Source organism: Dendronephthya gigantea, unplaced genomic scaffold, assembly GCF_004324835.1.
Source record: "Dendronephthya gigantea isolate DGI-Jeju-01 unplaced genomic scaffold, DenGig_1.0 000115F, whole genome shotgun sequence".
NCBI lineage: Eukaryota > Metazoa > Cnidaria > Anthozoa > Malacalcyonacea > Nephtheidae > Dendronephthya > Dendronephthya gigantea.
The window spans coordinates 459,030-482,841 of record NW_021163125.1 but is presented as its reverse complement, the minus strand read 5'-3'; the positions used below and the strand labels follow the sequence as shown (position 1 = coordinate 482,841).

Below are 23,812 nucleotides of genomic sequence, written 5' to 3'. Positions count from 1 at the left end.
TGTGATGCATATGGACCGCGAAGCAAGAAGGCGAGATGCCCTCAACCTTTTTCTCCCGCAAGAAAGTTACCGGACTGCTAAAATTCTGAGTTTCGTGTGAAATTTTCATCGATTTCTGGGCCCTCCCCGACCACTTTTGCACGAGCAAGCTCCACGTGATAGAATAAGAGATCGAGATGATTAGCATATTTAACAGACAGAAGGTAGGCTGTTTTGGGTATATTTGGTACTGTCTTTGGGGGGCGAAGATCACACCAATTGAGGGCACTAGTCTCTGGGCCTCCCAACCGGCCAAGGCCCTTATAGTTCTTGCCCTAACTCCTAAGTGAGAACCCCTAACCCCGGCTGCCGGACTTGTGCTACTCTACTTTATTTTTTTCTTGCGGTTCGAATTCATATTTTAGCGTTTCCTGCAATCTGATTGCCTACGCGAGCGGTCCGTATGAGGCCGTACGGACCGCGCGAGATTTAAAGCACAGAGCCAACGTTAAAATATGAATTCAGACCGCAAGAAAAAAAAATCTATTATTTACCAGTTTAGTCGGTCCGAATAGGGAAATATTTCCCTCGGTCTCAAAACGTAACTGTTTTTGGGACCTTGGGAAATATTTCCCTATATGGACCTCCAATTTCGTAAATAACATACATATATTGCCAGGGAGGACCAACTTTTTACATCTTAGCTGCCGTTGTGGAAAAGCGTACATTACTACCCTCTTTTTGGTTCAGAAAAACTATCAAAAGCGCGTAATTAATAATTATTAACTGCTTGTCGTGTTAAGGTTCAGAGCTGCCTATTGTTTGTGTCTTAATTTTGACGAATATAATTCCACACCACATATTTGCGTATGGCGGAGTCTAATATGGACATCGAACATCAAGCAATCGATATACCGGTAGGTTTTTGAAATATTGTACGTTGTAACAGTATTTAATTTTGTCAAGTAATTTATCACCAAATCGACATCGTCATGTCTCAATTTGATGCTAATAATGATAAAAAAAAGCATCCTGAATATAAATTGTATTGCATAATCGATCCCCATGTATATAAATAATAGATAACTAACATTTGGGGAGATTAAGACCGGAATAAATTTCTTTTCACAAACGTTAGCTATGTTGTAGTTAATAAAATTTGCTAATAATATTTGCTATATGTGGCTAATGAATATATAAGCTTTAAAATCTTACCAATCTGACCAATCTTTAAACCTTATGTATTGACTATATATATATATATCTCAGAATGGATGCCAAATCCCAAATGTTTATACACCTAGTTAGGCCTATATGAATTATTTCTAAATGGTGGTATAAAATTCCCTCAAACCTAAAATATTTCCTACACTGTGACTGCATGTGCATATAGTTTATAAAATGACTAAAGTATTTTAGCACATGTAATTCAACTATGATGATCAAACTATGTATATTTTATAATTGAACTACACAGGGGATTCCTGGTGCAAAGAGAAGTGCTTTCTCTGAAAAATTGTTAGAAACTTATGATGGGATAACAACTGCTTATGAAGCCTACTTAAAAGGAGCTGAAATTTCTGGTGAGATAATATTTCAGTTGTTTATAGGAAACAGCACTCTAAAGTGTTTAGATGTAATCTGTATATACCAGTATAATATACCTTATTTGTCCAGAACTTATTTAACCAAATGTTACAATCAGTAGCGTAGCCAGCCTGACGATTTGTCCTGCTATGCTAATATTTTGGTGTTTATTGACTGTGAAAACAATGAATTTCTGATTACAATTGTCAGTGCATCATTATGAGGCCATATAGTCAGTTAATAATTTTTTAGTATATAAAAGAATATTAAGTTCCTGGTGAGGCACATGCCTCTATACCTATAATCATCAGCTGACATTTATTGCACTCTTCACATTTGCCTTGCTATGATAGCTCTTAATTGAAGTAGGTATATGTTGCAGCTTCCCAAGTTTACAGTTTTTTATCATTGTAATAGTCACTCCTATACGTGTAAGTAAAATAGTATTACAGTAAAAATATGGTTGAATTTGGATACAAACTATCCAAAATTCAGGCAATTACAAAGTGAGGTCAATATAGATGATCCTCTTAGCATTTCCTATGTGGAAGATAAATACCAAACCAGGGGTGGATCAATGCTCTTCTGAAAGGAGAGGTGCATATTTTCCTAAGGGGGTGCATTGGTGTGCTAGCAAATGATTGCCCAGTTACAGTACTTCCTTGCAATATATTGTAAATTTGTGCAAATGCCAAAAAAAGGAGTGGTATGCACTAAGTTGGTAAAATGGGACAGTATGTAATCACCTTTCAAGTTAAAAAGTTACAAGTTACTCTACAGCAGCCTTATTGTACAATTTTCTAGCCTATAATAACATGCATGATAAGAGCCTTCAGTTCGTATACCGTTTTTTCAGGAGGGGGGTTCTAAAGAACTTTAGAGGGTGCACACACACCCTGCACCAAACTATTGCTAATATTGAGAAGTGAAGCACAGTGATCTCTAATAAATAACTGGAATGATACCTTTGTGAAGCCAAGACTTTACCTCCTGACACGCATCTGGTTATCTCCATTATTTATCAGAGTTCACTGGTGAAGCATCTTTTCTGTTCATGCATGTGCTGGTACCCAAGAACCCTCTGATTGATATGTAAAAACATAAAATTCAAAATAAATTGTTTTTGGATATAGCTGGCAAAAAGGCTTTATTCATATAAAATAATCCTGATCAGCTAAAACTGCTATGCAGTACTTAGTGTCTGTTTATGTCTCTTATCACCAGAAATTTGTCAAGTTGTGTAAGTCCAGTAGAGTGATTGTTTGCAAACAGTTCATATATCCATATGGTTATTTCATATCTAATTCATATGATTCATTAAATTATACATCATACTAGCTTAGCTAAAATGTGCATTTAAACATATACAAACCACACTTAATTATCCTGCTATTTGTTTAGGTGACAGGCCCTGCTTGGGGAAACAATTTAATGGCGCCTACGCATGGGTGACTTATAATCAGGTACAAAACTTTCTTTTTTACTAGGGTGCTATGTAGGAATCTTTTGCCAGGGGGGGGGCACTGGCAGCATTTGGAGCAGTAATGTAAACTTAGTTGAAGTCAATTTAGTGCTACAAAATTAGTTTTGTTTTGTCTAGGCAGAGGGGGAGGACAACTGCCCCTGTTCCTCCCTCATCCTGTCTATGTGCAGCTCTGCCTTTTACCTGTTAAATACTAATATTACATTGCTATCACCTTCCATCACTGGCATATTCCGTGCGTTCACATTAACTCGAAATGCGAAGTAATTATACAGTAGCATATTCGCTACACTCACTCTCGTGTATTGTTTTTGCCACTCGAAGTCTCGAACATAAAATCCATATCTTCTCATAGCCTTTTTGCCTGTTTAATGTTCTGTTTGACTAAATTGCATAAGAGTGACAAAAATAGACACGAAGACGAGAAGTGAATAAGCCGCGAAAGACCATTACATAAAGTAAACATAAAACTACCTAGAATAAGTTCAACTTACCTAAAGATGTCTTTAATGTGTTTTCCTTGTCTTTTCAAATTCCGACGTTAATTTCGTTTTATACTACGAACCAAATAGAATTTGTATTGAAATTTGTATTTTTACAACAACAACAATGAAAATGAAAATGGCTGGAAATTATTGAAACTCGTGTTATGTCACTCCCAGTGAACTCTAATACAACTGGAACGATAACTCAAATGATGAAGTCTCTAAAATTACTGTCCATACTAGAAATTCATGCAGTGCAGCACCCCTCGCCATTTTCAACCAAAAAATAATCTCCAGGGCCTAGATTCAACTATAACTAAAAGTTTATATTATGGAATGACTCAATAGCAAAGCGTCGATAGCCAATATTTTTATCATTCGGTAAAAAATATAGTCACAACATTGAAGGTGATGTCACCCATTTTCTACAGGCGTTTATGGACCCTACCAGCTTAGGTAACTGTTAAAATTTCAACATTCGAGGCTTCAGAAAAACATCGAAACAGTACACAATATTCAACTTAGTACAGAATCTCAAATATTCTTTGAATATATATATTAATCTTTGAATATATATGCAGTTGACTGTAAAAGCTCTATTTAAGAAATAGAAAACATTTTCCGTGTTTCTATTTGTTAATTAGAAACGCGCGTGGGAGTTTGGGAGAACGAGAAATAATCAGTGGGATGCCACTGATTATTTCGAGTTCTCCCAAACTCCCACAAGTGTTTCTATAACTGTATAGAAACACAGGAAAAAATGTTTTCTATTTGTTTTATAATATAACTCAATAAAAAGATTTTGTACAAATATTATAATTTGATTCAATTACAAATTCTCATTACATCGCTTCGCTTGTCAAGTTCGGCGGGAAAATTCCCGTGTTTCTACAGGGTGAGTCAAAAAAAGTCCCCCCTATTGAAATGAAGCCTTTGTTGATTTGAATGCATGATCAACGCATGCAGTAGTGTGTAAATAGCATAGTTATTAGGTTGAGGCATTCAAATAAAGCGTCTTGCTTTCAATTGGGTTTATCATAATATTAAGGCAATCAGATTCTAACAAAGGCTTGATTTCAATAGAGGGGACTTTTTTCTGACTCACCCTGTATACAGTTTTAGTATACACCCGACCATTGTCTATTAAGCCGGTTTTCCACTAGCGATATTTTTCGAGCGAATCGACATTTTACTTTTGTTTCAGAGCTCTCAACTGCAACCATCTGAAACAAATTGCTCAAATACAAAGGAATAAAGTCGCTTCGCGCGAAAAATATCGCTAATGGAAAACCGGCTTAACAAATCCTACATTCTGATTGGCTACTTAGCCATTGTCTATTCGTGATGGTGCACGCTTGGGAAAATTTCGCTCGCGCGACCGTATAAAATTGAATTATTTCTCGGTGTAATTGCGGTGTATCGATTATTTTCTCGAAATTAATATATCTAGGTACAGGGTGTATACTTGCCTTCGTTGTCTATGAGCGAATAGTCACCTTCGTTGACTATTCGCTCATAGACAACTCGGACTCGTTGTCTAATTGTTAAATAGAAACACGCTTCTCGACCAATCAGCACGCGCGTACGATAAATGTGTTATAAATTTTTAATTCTTCTATGCACGAGGTAGGAGATCTTTACAAGGGTTTACTAAAGTTCACTAATGTTCTCTTCTTTCTCCGTTCTTCTCTTCTCTTCTGATTATTCGTCCTTTCGGATCTCGTTGTTTTCTGTTCTTGTCTTCTTCGTCAGTTCTGTCGTTGAGCTTCCTAACGTTTCATAAGTTAATCTTTACTCCGTCAGTCCACTAAAGGTTGGGGTGTAGTGCACGCCCTTTTATAGTAACGGTTGAGGGAAACTTGCAGACGTCATCAACCAGAGTGGGCTGATTCTTATCCAACCAATCAGCGTTGTGAGTTAGAAATGTGGGTTGGTCTTAGAAGCTCGTTCCAGCTCTCATATCTTGTTTGTTTAAGGCGTTGTCGCACTAGTCGAGTTGGTCTTCTGCTCAATCGATCATTACTTAAAAATGTTCACAACTTAAAATATTCATCATCAACAACTAGTAAAATATACCAACAATATGTCTGTGAACAATATCTTTTAACTTAACTATTTTCACTCTTATTTTATCGAATTGAACTTTTGATGACGTAATCTATTACATGCTTGACCGAGCAACATTTTTAACACAATTGATTGACATAAGAACTTGAATGGCCTACAGCACGCACACTTTTTATATAAATGCAACCATTAAGATAAGTGAAGACTTAAGACTGTTTATCCAGGTATTAGTTCTGAGAGGACTATAAATATTTTCACCTTATTACTTATTTAATCCCACGATATGTCATACATGAAAGGGAAAGGCGATTAATGTTTGCTAATGGCCGAAAAATATATTTACTCAGGCGTCTTGTGGCAAAAATCATTCACTAATCCCTGTCATGCTCTTGATATTTCTATTTTTGCAGCTATTTTTATATGCATATCTCTAAACACAATAAAGCTTTGCGTAACAAATGTTATATTATAAATAGTTATAGAAACTCGCTTAAAGAATAATATTATTATAAACAACTACATATTATAATATAACATTTATAGTACACGTGTGCTGATTGGTCGAGAAGCGTGTATAACTGTATAGAAACTCGAGAATTTTGTGTAACATGTATGCTTTTGTTCCTATAAAACATAACACTTAATGTATTTTATTTTATTTTATTTTATAAATTTGCCATGTTAAAAAGTTAGAATGAACTACACATAAACTACAAATGAACTACACACATGCAATGCAATGGCTGGAATCACCACACAGAGATATGTCTCCAGTAACGGGGTTCCATAACTAACTTACAAATAGACAGACACAAACATACACATATAAACAAGTTAACAAATTTATAGGAATTTCTTGATACATGAAGAAACGATAACAACAAATATCAAGTGAAATGATTTAATCATAACCGAAGTCAGGATTCGTAAATGTTAATTCAATTAAATTTGGTTAGAGAAGATCTAGAAAATCACGGATCAGAAATACTTAAATACACTACTTCGGGAAATAGTGAGTTTTTTTCCCTCGAGTCTCAATGTTTACCTCGACTTCGTCTCGGGAAATGTTCAGACTCTTGATAAGACAAACTTCGAGCATGAAAGTATCTCGTCGTATTTTCCCGTCCCCTTCTGTATTTACGCGGTGTTCGTACTCGACCAAAAAGAAAATTAGTCGAAATATCCAGAATGCTAATCGTACTTTTGAAGTCTCTGGAGGTGTAGAAAGAAAATTTTCATAATCGTTTCGAATTATAAATTGCCCCCGAATCGGCTATTCGTGTATCCGCGAGTGTCTCATTGAGACCTTTGATTATCTTAGACAGCACTAAAAACAGGAAATATTTAAATTAAAAAGATATACAAATATATCTATAATATTTTAAAACAGATTTAGTTTTCTTAAACAACATTTTACGCTTTTTCGTCGGGCAGATTATTAAACTTCTACTGCTAATTTATTGCTCTCGTTGTCATCGTATTTTACTTTTAGCTGCAACGGTGTCCCAAGGTCGCCATTCCAGATAAAATTTTAAGACATTTCTCTTGATCTACGTTCTATATATCGAAAGAATACTAACACCTGGCGCAACTAATGTATTGAAAGAACAGTAGTAACACCTGGCGCAACTAATAATCATTTATTCGAATGGCTAAAATCAGCATCGCATTTTAAATTTTATTAATGCATCGCATTTTAAATTTTATTAATGCATCGCATTTTAAATTTTATTAATGCATCCCATTTTAAATAAAATTAAATTCGGCTTTAATTTCATTTCGATTTGAGATGAAGGGCCAAACAGACAGGGCGCGATTTTTTATTTTCCAAAAGCAAATAAATATAAACTATATCATGCATAATATTCTTGTAGATCACGTAACGATAATGTACTTTATAACTGCTCTGGCGTCTACGGATTCCAAATCTTGCTTCCAGAGGTTCATTTATATGCTTCTGAAACCCGAAAATTCGCGTCGCGTTGCCGCTTCGCGTCTGGTCTGCGTGGGCCTTAATTGTTTTCACAGTCAATGAACGTCAAAATATTAGCATAGCGGGAAAAATTGTCTGGCTGGCTACGCTACTGATAAAATATGTATGTATATAATAGTACTTTTTATATATAACCAGGGTGCAGCGTGGCAGCGTCTTCAAATAACTTAGCATCAAATGTTGTATGCTGCCTGAAATTGACAAAAACACTTCTCGACGTTTTGATTTGAAGGCCTTCTTCGTCAGGAGAGTTAGTATATGAACTAACTCTCCTGACGAAGGCCCTCAGCTCGAAAGGTCGAGAAGTGTTTTTGTCTATTTTAGGCAGTTGTTCTATCACATTTATTGCTAAATTACTTTCTTTAATGATACCGGCATGTACCGACATTATATTAATACATATAAGATAAACTAATATAGCAATTATATGGGCGTTGACTTGATTAAGGCTTTTATTTTTTTCACTCTCTACCTTTTCCCCGTTGTGGCTATTCAGTCGGTCTTCAAAAGCCTTGAGAAATTTGAAAACCTGGCATTCTTCATGTGGGTCATTACGCTCAACCTAAGCGTTTCTATTGTGGACTCTGTGATATATTTTTGGACGAAGAAAATGTTGAGAAAAGAAGCAGTAAAAATACTGAACAAAATAGGCCTGTGCCTGTCGTCGAACAATCATGATTCTCACTAGATAAATATAAATGTTCATTAGATCGTAAATTTCTTTGCTGTATATATTATTAACTTGATGTAAAAATTAAAATCTGTAAACTTGGCAGACACATGCAAGATGTGCTTAAAGTAAGGCACTGTAAAAAAATATGCAATGAATAAATACTTCAGTCATTCTTCTGATTGGCTTTGATCTATCTCAGTGATTTCAGCCTGGCAAACTTATCATTTTAGCCCGCAGAATATGCTGCAATTCCCATCAAAGTTGATGTAACAAGACGCCTGTTCTGGCGATAACTCCGGCGTGCCGCGCACGTACCATGCAGTCTTCAATATAAAGCTTCTGAACATAAACAATACAGTTCATACTCATTTAGATGGCTTGCGAACCTAAATGCTGTTCGATCGCAAAATTCAAAAGCACATCGTACTTTAAAAGTATAGAAGCTCAATTGTTCAAAAATGTTAATAAACAGAATGATACGTTCACTTTGTCTTAAACTTTGCCTTTTCGCGCTTATATAGTTATATTAAATCTTCAATCCTGTGCAAACTGCGACGTGTCAACGTGCCCATACACGACCACATCTTGTTAAACGGCGAAATAGCAGCGATATTATTAAAATAGGACCAGAATCTAAATGTATTCAATCTAAACTCAATCGAACAGCATGAAAAGAACGGTTTATTTGTTCCTCTTAGGGGAATTGCTGTATCATGCGAGCGAAATCGAATCGCGCATCGAAGAGTTAGCCAAAGATTTCAAGCTGTGCACCACACTCTTTGGAGACAAAACTGTTACGTCGTTAAATACGGTCACATACACCTTTTCAAATACTCGTGTATTATGCGCAAAAACACACTTGCGACGACGAAAAATGATAAAAAAAACAAACGAATTTATCTCAGCCTGGCAAGTGAGCGTTTGATGCAGAAGCCTGAAGCTGTTGTTTTTGCATGTGACGGCGTGTCTTTATTCATGCAATTACTTACACTTTGTTACATTTCGGTAAGCCCTTGGCATAACGAATATAACAAAATCCAGGTTATTCGTTATCAGCTTAAAAAACCTTCCAAAAAACAATAATTTCCCGTCGAAAATTGCGAAATTTGGACATAGGGGTTTGAGACGTTCCCAAAAGTCATGCAAAGATGGGGACATACGGTCGTAGTAGAATTTAAGGCATTTTGCCGCTTGCTTTGTAAGTTCCTTTCAAGACAGTTGATTAGTTTTGATCTTCATGGACGAAAGCGACTGATTCGTGTGAAATCACGTCTGATTCGTGTGAAATCGTTTTTGTGGAGAAACGTATTATAAAACTCATTAAAAAGAACCGGGATTTAAAATGATTATATTTCTTGACCGCCGTCCATATACGCTTTTTCGTACGGCAGATTATTAAGCTTCTACTGCTAATTTATTACTCTCGTGCATGATCATCGTATTTTACATCTAAGTGGAACAGTGTCCCAAGTGTTGTCCCAGTTCGAGATCAACGTTCTGTATATTGAAAGAAAACTAACATGCATTCGGCGCAACTAATATATTGAAAGAACAGTATAAGTCACAATGCCAACACCTGGCGCAACTAATAATCATTTATTCGAATGGCTAAAATCAGCATTGCATTTAAAATTTACAATTAAATTCGGCCTCAATTTCATTTCGATTTGAAATGAGCCTAAAGGCCCAAAGAGACAGGGCGCGATTTTTTTTCCAAAAGTAAATAAATATAAACTATATCATAATATTCTCGTAGATTACGTAACGATAATATACGTTATGACTGCTCTGGCGTCAACAGATTCCAAATCTTGCTTCCAGAGTTTCATTTATATGCTTCTGAAACTTGGGAATTCGCGTCGCGTTGCGTTTCCGCATTCCGGATCCGCAATTCCGTTTCTGCCATTCCGCATTCCGGATCCGCAATTCCGCATTCCGTTTCCGCAATTCCACATTCCGGAACCGCATTCCGGATCCGCGTTTTATCCCAACCCGGTCTGCGTGGGCCTTAATTGTTTTCACAGTCAATGAACGTCAAAATATTAGCATTGCGGGAAAAATTGTGTGGCTGACTACGCTAATGACAAACTATATATGCATGTATATATAATACATATATACTTTTTATATAACCAGGGTGCAGCGTGGCAGCGTCTTCAAATAACTTGTGGTATAACAACTGCTCGAAAACCTCTCGACGTTTCGATCTGAAGGCCTTTGTCAGGAGAGTTATATAGTATATGAACTAACTCTCCTGACGAAGACACTCAGGTCGAAATGTCGAGAAGTGTTCTTGTCTATTTTAGGCAGTTGTTATACCTCATTTATTGCTAAATTACTTTTTAAAATGATACCGGCATGTACCGGCATTATATTCACACATATAGGATAAACTAATATAGCAATTATATGGGCGTATAGACTTGATTAAGGCTTTATTTAATACTTCACTTTCGCGCATCTGCTCCTTCAGGAAAGAGAAAAACAACATGAATCTTTCGGGTGAAGAAAAATTTTTTGGAATCGAATGTAACGTTGCTGGGACTAAGTTTTCAGAACTGAGAAAAGTTACATTTGGAAAAATGCTAGTCAATCAAATCTTCGCCATTCTTGTTAACATCATTTTGATTATTCTTGCGTTAATTCTCAACGTTGTTCCAATCATAACGATCTGGAGATCCTCTCAACTGAGAAGCAAACCTTGCTATTTTATCATTTTGATGCAGTCGGTGATTGACTTGGCAGTTGGTGTGTTGGCAATACCCCTTTTCGTCACCTTTATGATCAGTCTATTGGATAAAACGTCGAACTGTTTGCTTGCAATTTTGACTTTGAGAGGCACAGTTATATTAATTACGTTTTCTGTATTTACAATCATTGCTATGACAGCAGAAAGATACATTGCTATCCTACATCCCTACGCTTACCCCACCCTAGTAACAAAGAAAAGGCTTGTGAAATTTGTGTGTTCCTGTATTGTCGTGAATTCAGCTGTTACTGTCCTTTCCTTTTCATTAGATGACAGATATGTCAAGATATACGCATCTGCTATAACATTAATTAGTGTAATCTTCATCGTATTTGCTTACACAAGAATATACCTGGTTGTCAGAAGGTTGTCTCGTTCGGAAAGAAGAGCACATGATTCTTCTTCCGAGGGAAACACGACAAGAAGAAAAGTGCTTCTTCAGGAAATCAAACAAGCTAAATCTTGTTTCATTGTAGTAATTTGTTTTTTCGCTCTCTGCCTTTTCCCTGTTGTAGCTATTCAGTCGGTATTCAAAAGCCTTGACAAATTTGAAAATCTGGCATTCTTTATCTGGGTTTTTACGCTCAGCCTTAGCGTTTCTATTGCGGACTCTGTGATATTTTTTTGGACGAAGAAAATATTGAGAAAGGAAGCAGTGAAAATACTGAACACGATAGGCCTGTGCCTGTCGTCGAACAATCACGATACTCACTAGATAAATATAAATGTTCATTAGGTCGTAAATTCCTTTGCTGTATTCCTTTCATTGATGTATAAATTAAAATCTGTAAACTTGGCAGATGATGTGCTTAAACTAAGGCACTCATATTCACTAGTTTTAGTTTTAAATCGACTGTTATTTTTTGCTATATAACCCTGTTATAAATTTCTGCTTGAATGTTTTTTACTGCTCAAAAATGTGCAAAGATTATTGCGCGGCAAAGGCCATGAAAATTTTGAAACTAACGGACCAAGATACATGCAAACACAATGATACTTTTACTGAATTTTCGTCAGGAAAATTTGCCGTACAAAGTTAATTTAAAAGTAGTGCATGGAAGTGTCAAATCGAATTATAATTTCAGTTTGATTTGCACACTGCCACTTTGGTTGTTGGTTGCCTTATGACATTAAATTATTTTGATATGCATATTTCTTTTATATGTTGGGCAACCACTTTGAGTGTCCCTACATTAAAACAATTTTGTCCGTTACAGAACAACCCGTGATTAAAAAACTCAAGGAAAATAATCTTTGACATGGTTTGAGGTTTCAAATTACGTCGCAGAAAAAGGCAGTTAAAATCTTAAATTATTTGCAAAAATGCAAAATGTATCTTCTGAGCTATTCAGAAAATTCCATCATTTTGAATTTTGACGCGCAGGGTGAATAATAGATATAATATAATATAATAAATCAGCAAACTTAGGCGGGGTATTGAGTATACTACTGTGCATTGGCAAAAAAATACTATAGTTATTTCATCCGAGATTTTGACCGAAGCCATGCATGCGCCAGGTCATGTGAAGGACCCAGAAGTTTATATTCACGTGAGATGTGTTACATGAATGATTATTCGCACTTATTTTATAGCATTTATTTTATCGCATTTATTTCAAATAAGACTATTAAAAAATTACGAATTAAAATTATATACAAATACCTATGTAATCTTTTAAACAAGATTTACCCTAAATCTCATTACACATATTTCAGGTTTTAGAGAGAGCCGCCGATTTGGGGTCAGGAATATTGGAACTCGGTTACCAGCCTTCCGCAGAGACGTTCGTTGGCATTTATGCCGCAAACGGAGTTGAGGTTAGCTTCAAACTAATTTCAGGGTTTTTTTTGCTACTGAAATTCACAAAATCCGCACTAGTTTCGAAATTGTTTCCTTACTTTAGAATTTGTTTGAATTAGTTTCAGAAACCGTTTAAAATAAACATATTTTAATTAACATAAAGGGCGCTGATTTTTCAAAGGGTGGTAAAGTATGCTAAAGTAGATGTCTGCGGCCCAAGCACCGGCCAACACGCCTATCCCTATAGGGTGACCAAGGGAATTTTTTTTAAAAAAAACTGATTTGGCTATCACTGTTATTGTCCCAAAATAATACTTGCTGTGGAGATTATATGAAAGCAATTTTAATCTGTGGCATATGAACCACTATAATTGGGGGGGGGGGCACATATTCATGTAGCTATTCATGTTAACAGACTGTAGGCAGTCGATTTGAGAAAAAAATGATCTTGCGGAACATGAATATATGAATATGTACCCCCTCCCCAATGACTATGCCGCTGATTTTGAGTCCCGGAGAGACGAAAGAGACTATTGCATCGGTAAAATGAAATAAATACTATAATACAATGTCTGTTCTTTTAGTGGATACTGGCAGATGTGGCATGTCTTACCTACTCAATGGTGTCTGTACCCCTCTACGACACACTGGGTTCAGATGCCTGCACCTTCATCATAAATCATTGTAAGTCATTAGCTCTGTTGCACACGTGGCTGAGCAAAATATCACTCGTTAAGGCCCTCACAGACAGGACGCGATCTGGCAACACGGCGCGAATTTTCAAAGCTTTTTATTCTTCAACAGCATGCAACTATTATAATATTCTTGTAGATTACTTAACGAAAATACATTTTGACTGCTCTGGCAACCATATATTGCAAAATTTCCTTCTAAAATTTAATTTATATGCTTCGAAAAACTCAAAACTCAACCTTTAGGCTGCTTTCCACTGTTGCGTTTTTTAACGCGCGGAAAAATTTTAAATGTTTCGAAATTTTTATTATTTAACACATGCCGGGTCAACAATTGCATACTAAAACATGCTGAAAACTAAGTTCTGTCGACGTATTCACCTAGCTTTTTCAAATATGACATATATATGGATTTATACTTATATATAAAAACTCGACAATTGAAAACTGCCCGTATAGCTTGGCGTGTATATACGACAAACCTCTAATCGGAAACCGCAAAATCCATCAGGAATTTTTCAACAAATGCGAAGTTTTTGAAGCCTGGAAATCTTTTGCGTTATTTTCAGACATGAAAGTAACTATATATTAAGACGAATAGTGGTCGAGGGAAAGTACCAAAAATACTACCTGAAAACGTGACTTGAAATTAGCCGTTTACCGTTCGCAGTTGGCCGTATTGATTGGGATTAGGGTCCTTAATAGTTTGGTTTTTCAGGAGGCTTTTAAGAAAAATTTAAGAAAACTTTAAAAAGAAGAAAAATTTTGGGGTTTTTGGCTATCGATGAGACTAATATTACGAGTACATGTATATGAGTTATTAGCTCAGACAATTTATATATTTGATCATTTTAATATGTCCCAGCGCACTTAACGCGAGGCTGCCTACTCCACTGCTTCCGTCTTCCGGCCATCTGTAATTTAAACCCTAAATACGAAGTGATTTAAGACAAATGGTTTATCTCTTAGCCAGTACTTGCTAAATTATATGGGCCCAATGGCACAATTGCATATAGACCAGCTAATGAGGTAACAAGAAGGGAAAACTTCACCACAGCTAAAAATAATGTTAGTTCTGTGTGATATCGAGTGTAGATTTTTGTTATTAACATGTAGCCAATATTTCACTGATCGTGTGCGATGAAAACAAAGTAGAAGTTTTGTTAGCGAAAGCTGAAGAGTGTCCGAAGTTGAAACACATCATTACAATTGGAGATGTTAAGGAAGAAGTCGAACAGAAGGCTGGGAAACGTGGAATTATGGTGAAATCGTTTAAAAATGTGACGGTATACAACGTGAATTTTTTTCTTTTTTTCGTTGGACTTGCTACAATGCTGTTCCAATCTTGTATTGCCAAGTTTGTAGCAACTTACAATATCTGTATTCGACTTGAGAGAATAACCTTTTAGCAACTCTGATAATGCCATCCAATGAGTAGGTTTTCCCACAAGTTCCACCTTAACCACGTATACCATATATATCTATTATATTATTATATCATATCTAATGCAACTATTTCTCGAATACTTTTTCAAGGATTTTGGAAAGAATAACCGGAAAGAAAAATCTGTAAGTTCGTAGTCTTGTCTTACTATAGCAGTCAGTATCTCAAGGAATATATCGAGCATTTATATCGAGCCGATTTCAAAAGTTGGGATTTCCGTGTGCTTAATACAACGATATATAATTGAATTTTTGTATCGCGAAAATGAGTAACAAGTTTGTCTAACTGTAGTCTTTGGTGTGTTTAAAATAAACGTACAAATCGTGTCTTCTTAATTAACGTGGATCATCAAATTATTCTTTGTAAAATTTATTCTAATAGTGATATTGAATCCATATACTTATTACCTATATCATAGGGGAATTTCTTTATTATACCAATCAGCAAGTTTGTTTAATTTCATTAACCCAATCAGAATGCATAAATTTTGATAAAAAGTACAATATATACCATTTTACATGAAGTAATAAAAATTTAGGCATTCTGATTGGCTTTGCCTAAAAAATGCAAACGAATATGACGATACGATTAGTTCAAAACGAAATTCCTCCTTGTTAGCGATTATACTTTTCGTTATATTATATATATAGTATTTTATATTTTATTCATATTTCTAGCCTGGTAAACCTGATGATCTTGTTACAGTTTGCTACACAAGCGGGACGACAGGTATATTTAAACATTTTCGTTATTATCTTCGTTGTTTCCTGAAGGTTGGTCGTGTCAGGGTGGTTTAATTGTATTCGAAAATTTGCCTGACTAACTACGATTTCGGACATCAATGATCATAAGTGACTTGAAGATTAGTCGTTCAATTTCGCCTTTGAGAGCAAGTTTCACCTTCGACTCGAGATGTTTCTCATGTTAGCATTTTCAGCCTGAATGCAGTTACAATTTCTGCCCGTAGTACAAAAGTATATACAAACTTGTAAACATTGCAACATTCCTTATTTTGCAACATTTTCAAACCAAATTTTGCGTTCTTAGTAATTTTTGTGCTTAAGCTGTTGTGACTTAATTAGCCATTTCCCAATCGAGCTGGGTACTGGGTCCAGTCACGAACCGCAAAGCATCTATGTACTGTATGGAGGGAAAGTCTGAAATCATTTGTCCCTCCAAACAGTCCATAGTTGCTTTGCGGTTCGGGACTCGACCCAGTACCCTGCTCGATTGGGAAATGCTAATGGCGTTTCCTTTCCGATATATTCCAAAGTAATCAATAATGCAATTACAAAGTAATCAACTATTTACCTGTCTTGCAGGCCAGCCGAAGGGAGCTATGATAACAAACAGGAATATAGCGACTGGGATTGCTGCGACGCGCATACATTTTGAACGGGTATGAATGATTTATAGTTAAAGGCATGCTGGTACATTGGCTAACTTTGTAAACTACACACGAAAGGGAAGATTAAACTAGCTAACTTACTTAAGGCGGTGGTAAAAAAGTCTTTCAAAGAATGGGTGCACACCGATATTTTTCATGATAAATGGAGGTAGCCCCATTAAATATATGTTTGTGCATATTTATTTAGTTTTCTGCACCAGTTAATACTGTATGTAAAATTTGTATTTATAAACTCTACATTAATTAGGTGACCATGCATTTGTATCGAAATCGAAATTATGTAATTGCGTGCATGTTTGTCAAACAAATGTCTGATTCAGAACAAATTCTTCAGAATATATAGGATAGGTTTGATCAAGTCTTCCCGACTAGATTCCCGAAAGCGTTAATTTGTTTTTAGAATGGCCGTCCACTAGTTCCAAACGATGTTCAAATCTCCTACTTACCTCTACCTCACATTTACGAACGGACGTTACAGGTAATGGATTTTCTTTAACTTGTGATTATATATTCTGTCGTACATATTTGCTCATGTTGCAAAACTGTTGTCAATTACCTATTGCTTTTCGTAGCAAATTTGAAATTAAAGTTCAAATATTGTCTCTAATGAAAAAATAGGTACGCAATATGCGTACGTGCGTCTACGTTGCGTATCATATTTTGAGAGATTTGGTCGTATTTTGAGTAATATGCCGAAATAGACACATTTTCGTTTGGCAATCACTCCTGCTCCAAATATTGATGCTTAACCGGCGTTTACCGATTTTGCTCCGACGCTTAGCCGGTAAAATCCGACTGACGTCAGTTCCGATAAAATACCGGTACAAATTTTCAAAGCAAAAGCGCTTTGTTTTCTCTCCTTTTATTTCTTGAATACTGAATGCATGTCAAACACAACAATTTCATGGTGATTGAATTGTGAATTTGGCTAATCTTTGTTAAGCTTTGCCCATGCAGTAAATGTTTCAGTTCAGCTAAATAACAACGACTTCAATAGTTTTTTCCCTCATAAAACTCCTAGTTTACATACATGCATTTGGGAGGTTTATCATACAAGATGCGTGTTTGATGTTTTTTGCGAAACATGCCAAAAATGTTTTTGGGTACTGCGTTTTTCAAACGTTTATCTTTATATAGTTGGTATTACGTAGTTCTGGCTCAAGGAGTGGGTTTTCCCGAAATGTTGTCGAACTGCTATTCGAAGATATACGGTTGTTAAGGTAAAATGTTTATTTTATTTTAAAAGAAAAGCGCAACATAATTGTAAGGTCTCAAAATTCTATTCAAGATATGAAGGAGTATTTGAACATTGTAACTAATTCACTCGTTCACATCTATCAGAAGAAGAAAATCCCACATAAAATCGCAGAAAAAATTGCATTTGTAAACGGGCCGTTCGGTGGTTTATATTTCTTCCTTTTATTTTCTACAAATGTCTGCTGTCAAAGAATGATTGATGCTTACTTGGCTGCAAAATATTATACAAGTCGTAATTAGGCCGTTTTTAGCTATATATTTACTTTTTTATGTAGACCTACGGTTTTCCCATCCGTTCCTCGTTTGTTAAATCGCCTTTACGATATGGTAGGTTGAGTTGAATTCTCGTTGCTGTATGAAAAATGTCCCATTTGTTACATATTAAACAATTATTTGATGGTTTTCGTGTTTGGATGGCCTTATTAATCCAAACAGGCAGGAATGTTGCAGAGTTAAGGTAACAACAACGTAGTGTTCCAAGTTTGATTTCCATAAGCGAATTAAAGCGAGCTTCGACCAATAAGAACACACGTTATATACATGTTATTTTATAATATTTCTTTCATGAACCATATCGGTGAATTTCTTGGGTAGTGTCGCAGCTCCTCGCAAGAATGATTTTCATTGGCTGAACTTTACAATAGCTACATTTCTGTTTCAACCAATAGCATAGCTTCGTTCTTTTGAAAGCATAGAAAAGCATGATCCAATTGGACGAAAGCTTCCGAGAGCTGCGACATGTCCCTATTTCTTCGGACGTAGCTATTGTATAAAGAATGGGTGCATACTGTCGCTGATCTTTAGTAGGACAATATAATAGACTGTTTAAAATATAGTAAATATACTAAAACGCGAAGACTACGTACGTATAATGTTTAACGTAGGTTATTAAAGATCGTGCCCACATGCCGCCTTTTCTTTATATTTTAATTGCTCATTAAACGAAGAGTTATGAATGACCAAATAAATATAAGATTTTAAAATTTTGTTGAATTTATTCTGTAAAAATTTGAATTAAAGCAATGTGAAAAACAATAATTTTTCATTGCAATTCAATGTTTTTCTGCAGATAGTTGCATCCGTAGAGGGAAGTGGTGGAATAAAGAAACGTTTATTCAACAGGGCATTTGCCTCAAAATTGGCTGACCTTGAAAAGTAAGCAATGAACTTTACAAGACTGCGGGGCAGCAATCCTTCGTTTCAATGCATATCTTAGAACTAATTTATAAACGTTCTCTGCAGACCTGCTTTGATTACTGTTTCTCTTTGTGGGCCACTTGTGGTAAATCGCCAAGGGATAACTATACCCTTTTTCAGCCTCTTTACAATGTTTTAAGAACTTATAAAGTTTTTGCATGTTTTGAAAAATTGTAAAGATCGCTTAAAAATGTGTTTGTCTCTTCCAGAGGTCAAATTTACAACAATAGCTTTTGGGATAAAGTGGTGTTTAGAAAAATCCAGGTACAACATGGAAGTAGATAAAAATAAGTCGCATAACATGCGTGGTTTAGTGCTTCACGAATATTTCTCAACCGTTTTTTTGGATTAGATACGGTCGTTTAGAAAATTATGAAACTTTGTAGGAACACTGAGGTCTGAAATTCTCTGTTTAAGGATTATAGAAACACTGAGGTCTAAGATTCTCTGTCTACTTTTTAGGCAGTCCTGGGTGGAAGGATTTCTATTATAGGTACTGGAGCAGCACCGATCGAAGCAAAAGTTTTAACTTTTTTTAAAGTTGTTTTCGGGTGTTGGGTATGTGTTTTAACAAGTAATTCAAACATGTTTTTTTTTCGAAAACCTAAACCTTAAATAAACCCTGCTCATTGTTGCCCCCGTCTCATTTTGTGTCATTTTGAAATACTATTTATATTTAATATTATACGCTGTACCAAAACAACAATTTCCCTAAAAGGTTGTCGAGGGTTATGGTCAAACTGAAGGTGTTGGATGTGCAGCCATGACCAATTTGCGGGATAAATCCGCAGGTACATTTATTACCACAGCACGTCCGAAGAATTGCTCCTCTTGATGGAACGTTAACAATCAGGGCATAGAACAGATTTGTGTTTGATTCGTAATAGCTGAAAAATATTTAAAATATTTTAAATCCATTACACACTGGGTTTGACTATTTTGTCGCATTTATTGTGTTCCGGTCAGTTACCCCACATTTCTCGGAAACATGTTAATCATATTGTTTCATTCGACATATTTCTTGAAATACAGGTCATGTCGGACCTCCCACAGCAACCTGTTATATCAAGCTCGTTGATGTCCCAGAAATGGAGTATTATACTTCCAAGAATCAAGGCGAAGTAATTATCTTTGTTAATACATAAAGAAGTGTCTCTTTTAGCGTTTTGCATTGGAAAACTGTTCTAAAAGAAGTCGTAATATTTCATAAATATTCATATAACAGAATTATGTTTAGTGAAATAAGACTTACCCGTAAAAGGTCTCAGGGTATACCGAAAATTGTATGAGAGAGTTTTCGCCAGAAAGGTATCCGCCTGTTAGAGAGCCATTTTAAATTCAAAAGTCGCGCAATCTTAGAGGGTTGTTTAATTATATTAAAGAGCAATATCCATAAATTGATAAGATATATCCATATAAGATATTGCAAAATGTCAGAATTACCTCGGTTGTAGGCGTTATATAGGGAAGTGCTGTCTTGATGATGAGGTTTTCATCTTGAGTCGAAAGTTCATATGCAAAAGGTCCGTGTTTTTTATTAAAACGGACTTTTTAAATTTTTGCCCATATTTAAGAGGTGCACACATCACATAGTCAAAGCATTCATCATTTATACTCGCGTTTCCAATCATTTTATATTTCAGGTGTGCATTTACGGTACGAATGTGTTCAAAGGATACCTAAAAGAACCTAAGAAAACAGCTGAAGTCATAGATAAAGATGGATGGCTTCATAGTGGTGACGTTGGAGAGTGGAAGCCGGTGTGTTTCCTAAGCCTTTTGCCCCATTGAGATTTACGGTTACTTCTGCGGTGATAAACCAATATCATACAGGAGACGTAAGGATGTGTTTGTTTAAATAATAACGACATTGATACGACACTGTTTTCATATAGAACGGTACTTTGAAAATTATTGGACGAAAAAAGTGTATCTTCAAGTTATCACAGGTGGGTTGGTTTTATAGTAGGTCTACGATTTATAGTACAAAGCAGAGTGGCGCGTTAAAATGATTGCAGTGAAATTCAAAAACAGCCTGAATTAAAATGTTAGTTCTTAAAATGTCCTTAAATAATTAAATTTTATTCAAAATATTGTTGATTTAATTAATTTTGTGAAAATTGCATGTGCGAAGAAATTAATTTGAGCACCCTAAAACGATATAGCTTTGCTCATTGAAGGCTCTGGGACTTCTTCTAGGCTATTATTGGCACCATAAAGATGACATTAGGAATACAACCATAGGGCAAATATATAAAGCTAGAATAAAAAAATTGACGTATCGTTTCTGCATCATTTAACACAGGGTGAATATGTTGCTCCGGACAAAATTGAGAACGTTTACATCAAAAGCCCTTTCGTAGCTCAGGTGTTTGTTTACGGTCACAGTCTGAAGGTAAGATTTTTAATTATTTTTACGCGCTTCTCCTCAGCCCTGTTAGGTTTTCTATTGAAACCGAAGACGAAATCAATCAAATGATATTGATATGCGATTATTTAAAGATTGTTGCTACAGGTCACGGCACACCCATCACCATATGTAGCTCAGGGTGATTCGAAATCATTTGCGATTGATAAACTTTGCTTATTTTTTACTATAGTCCTTCATTGTTGGTATTGTTGTGCCTGATGAAGCTGTCCTTTTGAAATGGGCCTCAGAAAATGGTTTTTCTAAAACATTCCAGGAATTATGTGAAAACAAGGTATGTATACGCACATATTTCTTTTAGGTATCGTAATTCGTACGAACAAGGAGGAATTTCGTTTTAAACTAATTGGCCTATTTGTTTACACTTTTCAGGCTAAGCCAATCAGAATACCTAAATTTTTTATACTTCATGTAAAGCGAAAAATAATGTACCTTTTACTGGTAGTCAATATTTATGCATTCTAATTTGGTAACTGAAAATGTAAACAAAATTGCTGATAGGTCTGAAACGAAATTCCTCCCTGTTATTCGTAGGTAGATCAAATGATTTGCGCTTCAGTAATTCGTTCTCTCGGCACTATCTCTCCGTCTCCAATTCCAAAATTCCAAAAAGGCTGAGTAGCAATATAGTGTGGGATTCCTGAAAAGTATTTATTATTATATATTCAGTCTATATTGTTTTATTAAAAAGGATGTGAAAGACATGATTTTTAAAGATATCGTTGCCCGAGGAAAAGAAGCGAAGTTGGCATCATTTGAACAGGTTCGAGATTTAAAAAAACAGCTCTCACATGCCGCATTTTTCCCCTTATACATTATTTTCAAATTTTTAAGTTTTCACTGTTTTTTCTGTAGGTCAAAAATATCCTCTTGCATTCGGAGTTATTTAGCATTGAGAACGGCTTACTTACACCAACATTTAAATCGAAACGTTTCACGTTGCAGAAGAGATTCGCCGAAGAAATTGAAAAATTGTACAAAAATCAAGAACAAACAATTCGCCCCAAACTTTAATTACAAACTTAACAATATTTTTATAACCAGTAAAAACTGACTAGCTATATTAGGAGAAAAAAAGTCCGAACATTTTACATGCATGTATCTTTTTTCTCAAAATGCATGCATACAAATAGTCATTTAACAAGTACAATTAATTGTATAATATTCCAGTTTAATCTAAATTGTTACAGTGTCCGACCTGCTTTCTCTCAGATAATGTTTCTAAAAATATTAATCACAACAGACAATAGCGGTTTTGTCAAACTCGCACGTGTACTGAGTTCACAAGTTATATAAATCGAGTTTTTTTATCTAGTTCATTTTTATAAAAGGGGATTTCAATATTTTGTTTATGATGAGAATTGTTTGGATATGAAAATGTTGTTTAATTAATAATCATGCTAATTTTTGTTCTTGGAATTTTTGAAAATTCATAGTTCATAATGATGTCTTTATAACTAGCGGATTTAGCGATACAAACACGAGGTCGTGAGGCATATTTCAAACCTTCTGTCCTCTCATAAATATTTTCTATACTTATTACACAAAGTTTCGAGGTATAATAACTGAATGGATTTTTAGACCCTTTGGAATTGAATTGCAAATTGGTTCTAGTAATTTATGTTGTAAACATGCAAGCATGCATAAAATTTTTCAATTTTAAATTCTGCAAAGAAATGTGGTTTTAAAGATCTCGTGTTGGCATGATTTCGCTACAAATAAAAAAGCTTGCATCTTAAACAATTTTAATGTTAGCTGCGCTGTCGTGGATGATGCCTCCAAACTGTAGTCCCCAACAAGTCACAATCACTTGTACTTTTCGAAATATATTTATTGATCACAAAACACTAGTGCAAGGCTATCACTTCACAAGTACGCACCCAACTCTTTCTCACTGACTAATATATGGATGATAATTAGGCTATTACATTACCCCTGTCAACTAAACTGAAGACGAATAACAAGACAAGAAATATTGAAGCCGGACGCATTATGCATCTCTTGTGTGAAAACGGCCAATAAACAGTATAGCTAGGCCCTGGGGACGAGGATGCAGTATAACAAATTAACAATTCCTTATAACCAGATACCAGTCTCAGTCTCCAACTTGTCTCCAACAGTCTAGTCCCTAGGCCAATCTCGAAACCAGAGCCCCCGATGGATCGAGGGCTCTGTTTTCGAGATTGGTCTCTAGGCCTCTTATACGTTCCTTAGTACACGCGGCGAGGCAGCCTAGTCGCTAAGCCTCATTGCGCGGGTTTTAAAAATCCGTGACGTCACCGAATGAAACACGCGCGAGAGGCCCAGTGAAGAGGGCTAGCACAAAATGTTTTCTAATGTTAACGGGGACACTTAAAAATTCAGTGCTTCCACATCTATGGAAATTTCAACATCTTATGGAAATTTAAGCATAAGCAGTACAAAAAGTGGGTACTAAGTTGCTAACTCACGCGAAACGTAATTAGAGTACTTTTTCAAGGAGTATGCTTTTTTTGAACACCGCAGCTGTTATGACCCAATATATTTATATGACGCTGTATATGATTTTGTATATATGTATGTTACATGAT

General features: G+C 35.6%; 2 protein-coding genes across 2 annotated transcripts; both read left to right on the top strand.

The window, feature by feature from the left end:
* The first annotated feature begins 720 nt into the window (after nt 1-720).
* Nucleotides 721-22,571, top strand: LOC114535260 (long-chain-fatty-acid--CoA ligase 5-like). Its single transcript, XM_028556634.1, has 23 exons — nt 721-896; nt 1,457-1,562; nt 2,968-3,029; nt 12,733-12,834; nt 13,402-13,501; nt 14,626-14,795; nt 15,046-15,078; nt 15,631-15,682; nt 16,276-16,352; nt 16,762-16,839; nt 17,499-17,581; nt 17,894-17,945; nt 18,688-18,773; nt 19,025-19,079; nt 19,278-19,373; nt 19,534-19,606; nt 19,848-19,936; nt 20,459-20,575; nt 20,710-20,763; nt 21,120-21,209; nt 21,415-21,516; nt 21,934-22,005; nt 22,098-22,571. The coding sequence occupies exons 1-23, from the start codon at nt 849-851 to the stop codon at nt 22,254-22,256; spliced, it is 1,956 nt and encodes a 651-aa protein (XP_028412435.1). The 5' UTR covers nt 721-848; the 3' UTR covers nt 22,257-22,571.
* LOC114535262 (adenosine receptor A2a-like) lies at nt 10,738-11,803 on the top strand. The gene has a single exon (XM_028556638.1). The coding sequence runs from the start codon at nt 10,757-10,759 to the stop codon at nt 11,729-11,731; it is 975 nt and encodes a 324-aa protein (XP_028412439.1). The 5' UTR covers nt 10,738-10,756; the 3' UTR covers nt 11,732-11,803.
* Nucleotides 22,572-23,812: the final 1,241 nt, after the last annotated feature.

Excerpts from the sequence above, each read along its gene's own strand:
- LOC114535260 (XM_028556634.1), top strand. The coding sequence starts at position 849 with ATGGCGGAGTCTAATATGGACATCGAACATCAAGCAATCGATATACCG. Across the intron at positions 17,582-17,893 it reads GAAGATATACGGTTGTTAAG|ACCTACGGTTTTCCCATCCG; the intron begins GTAAAATGTTTA and ends TTTTTTATGTAG. Across the intron at positions 19,607-19,847 it reads TTTGCGGGATAAATCCGCAG|GTCATGTCGGACCTCCCACA; the intron begins GTACATTTATTA and ends CTTGAAATACAG.
- LOC114535262 (XM_028556638.1), top strand. The coding sequence starts at position 10,757 with ATGAATCTTTCGGGTGAAGAAAAATTTTTTGGAATCGAATGTAACGTT.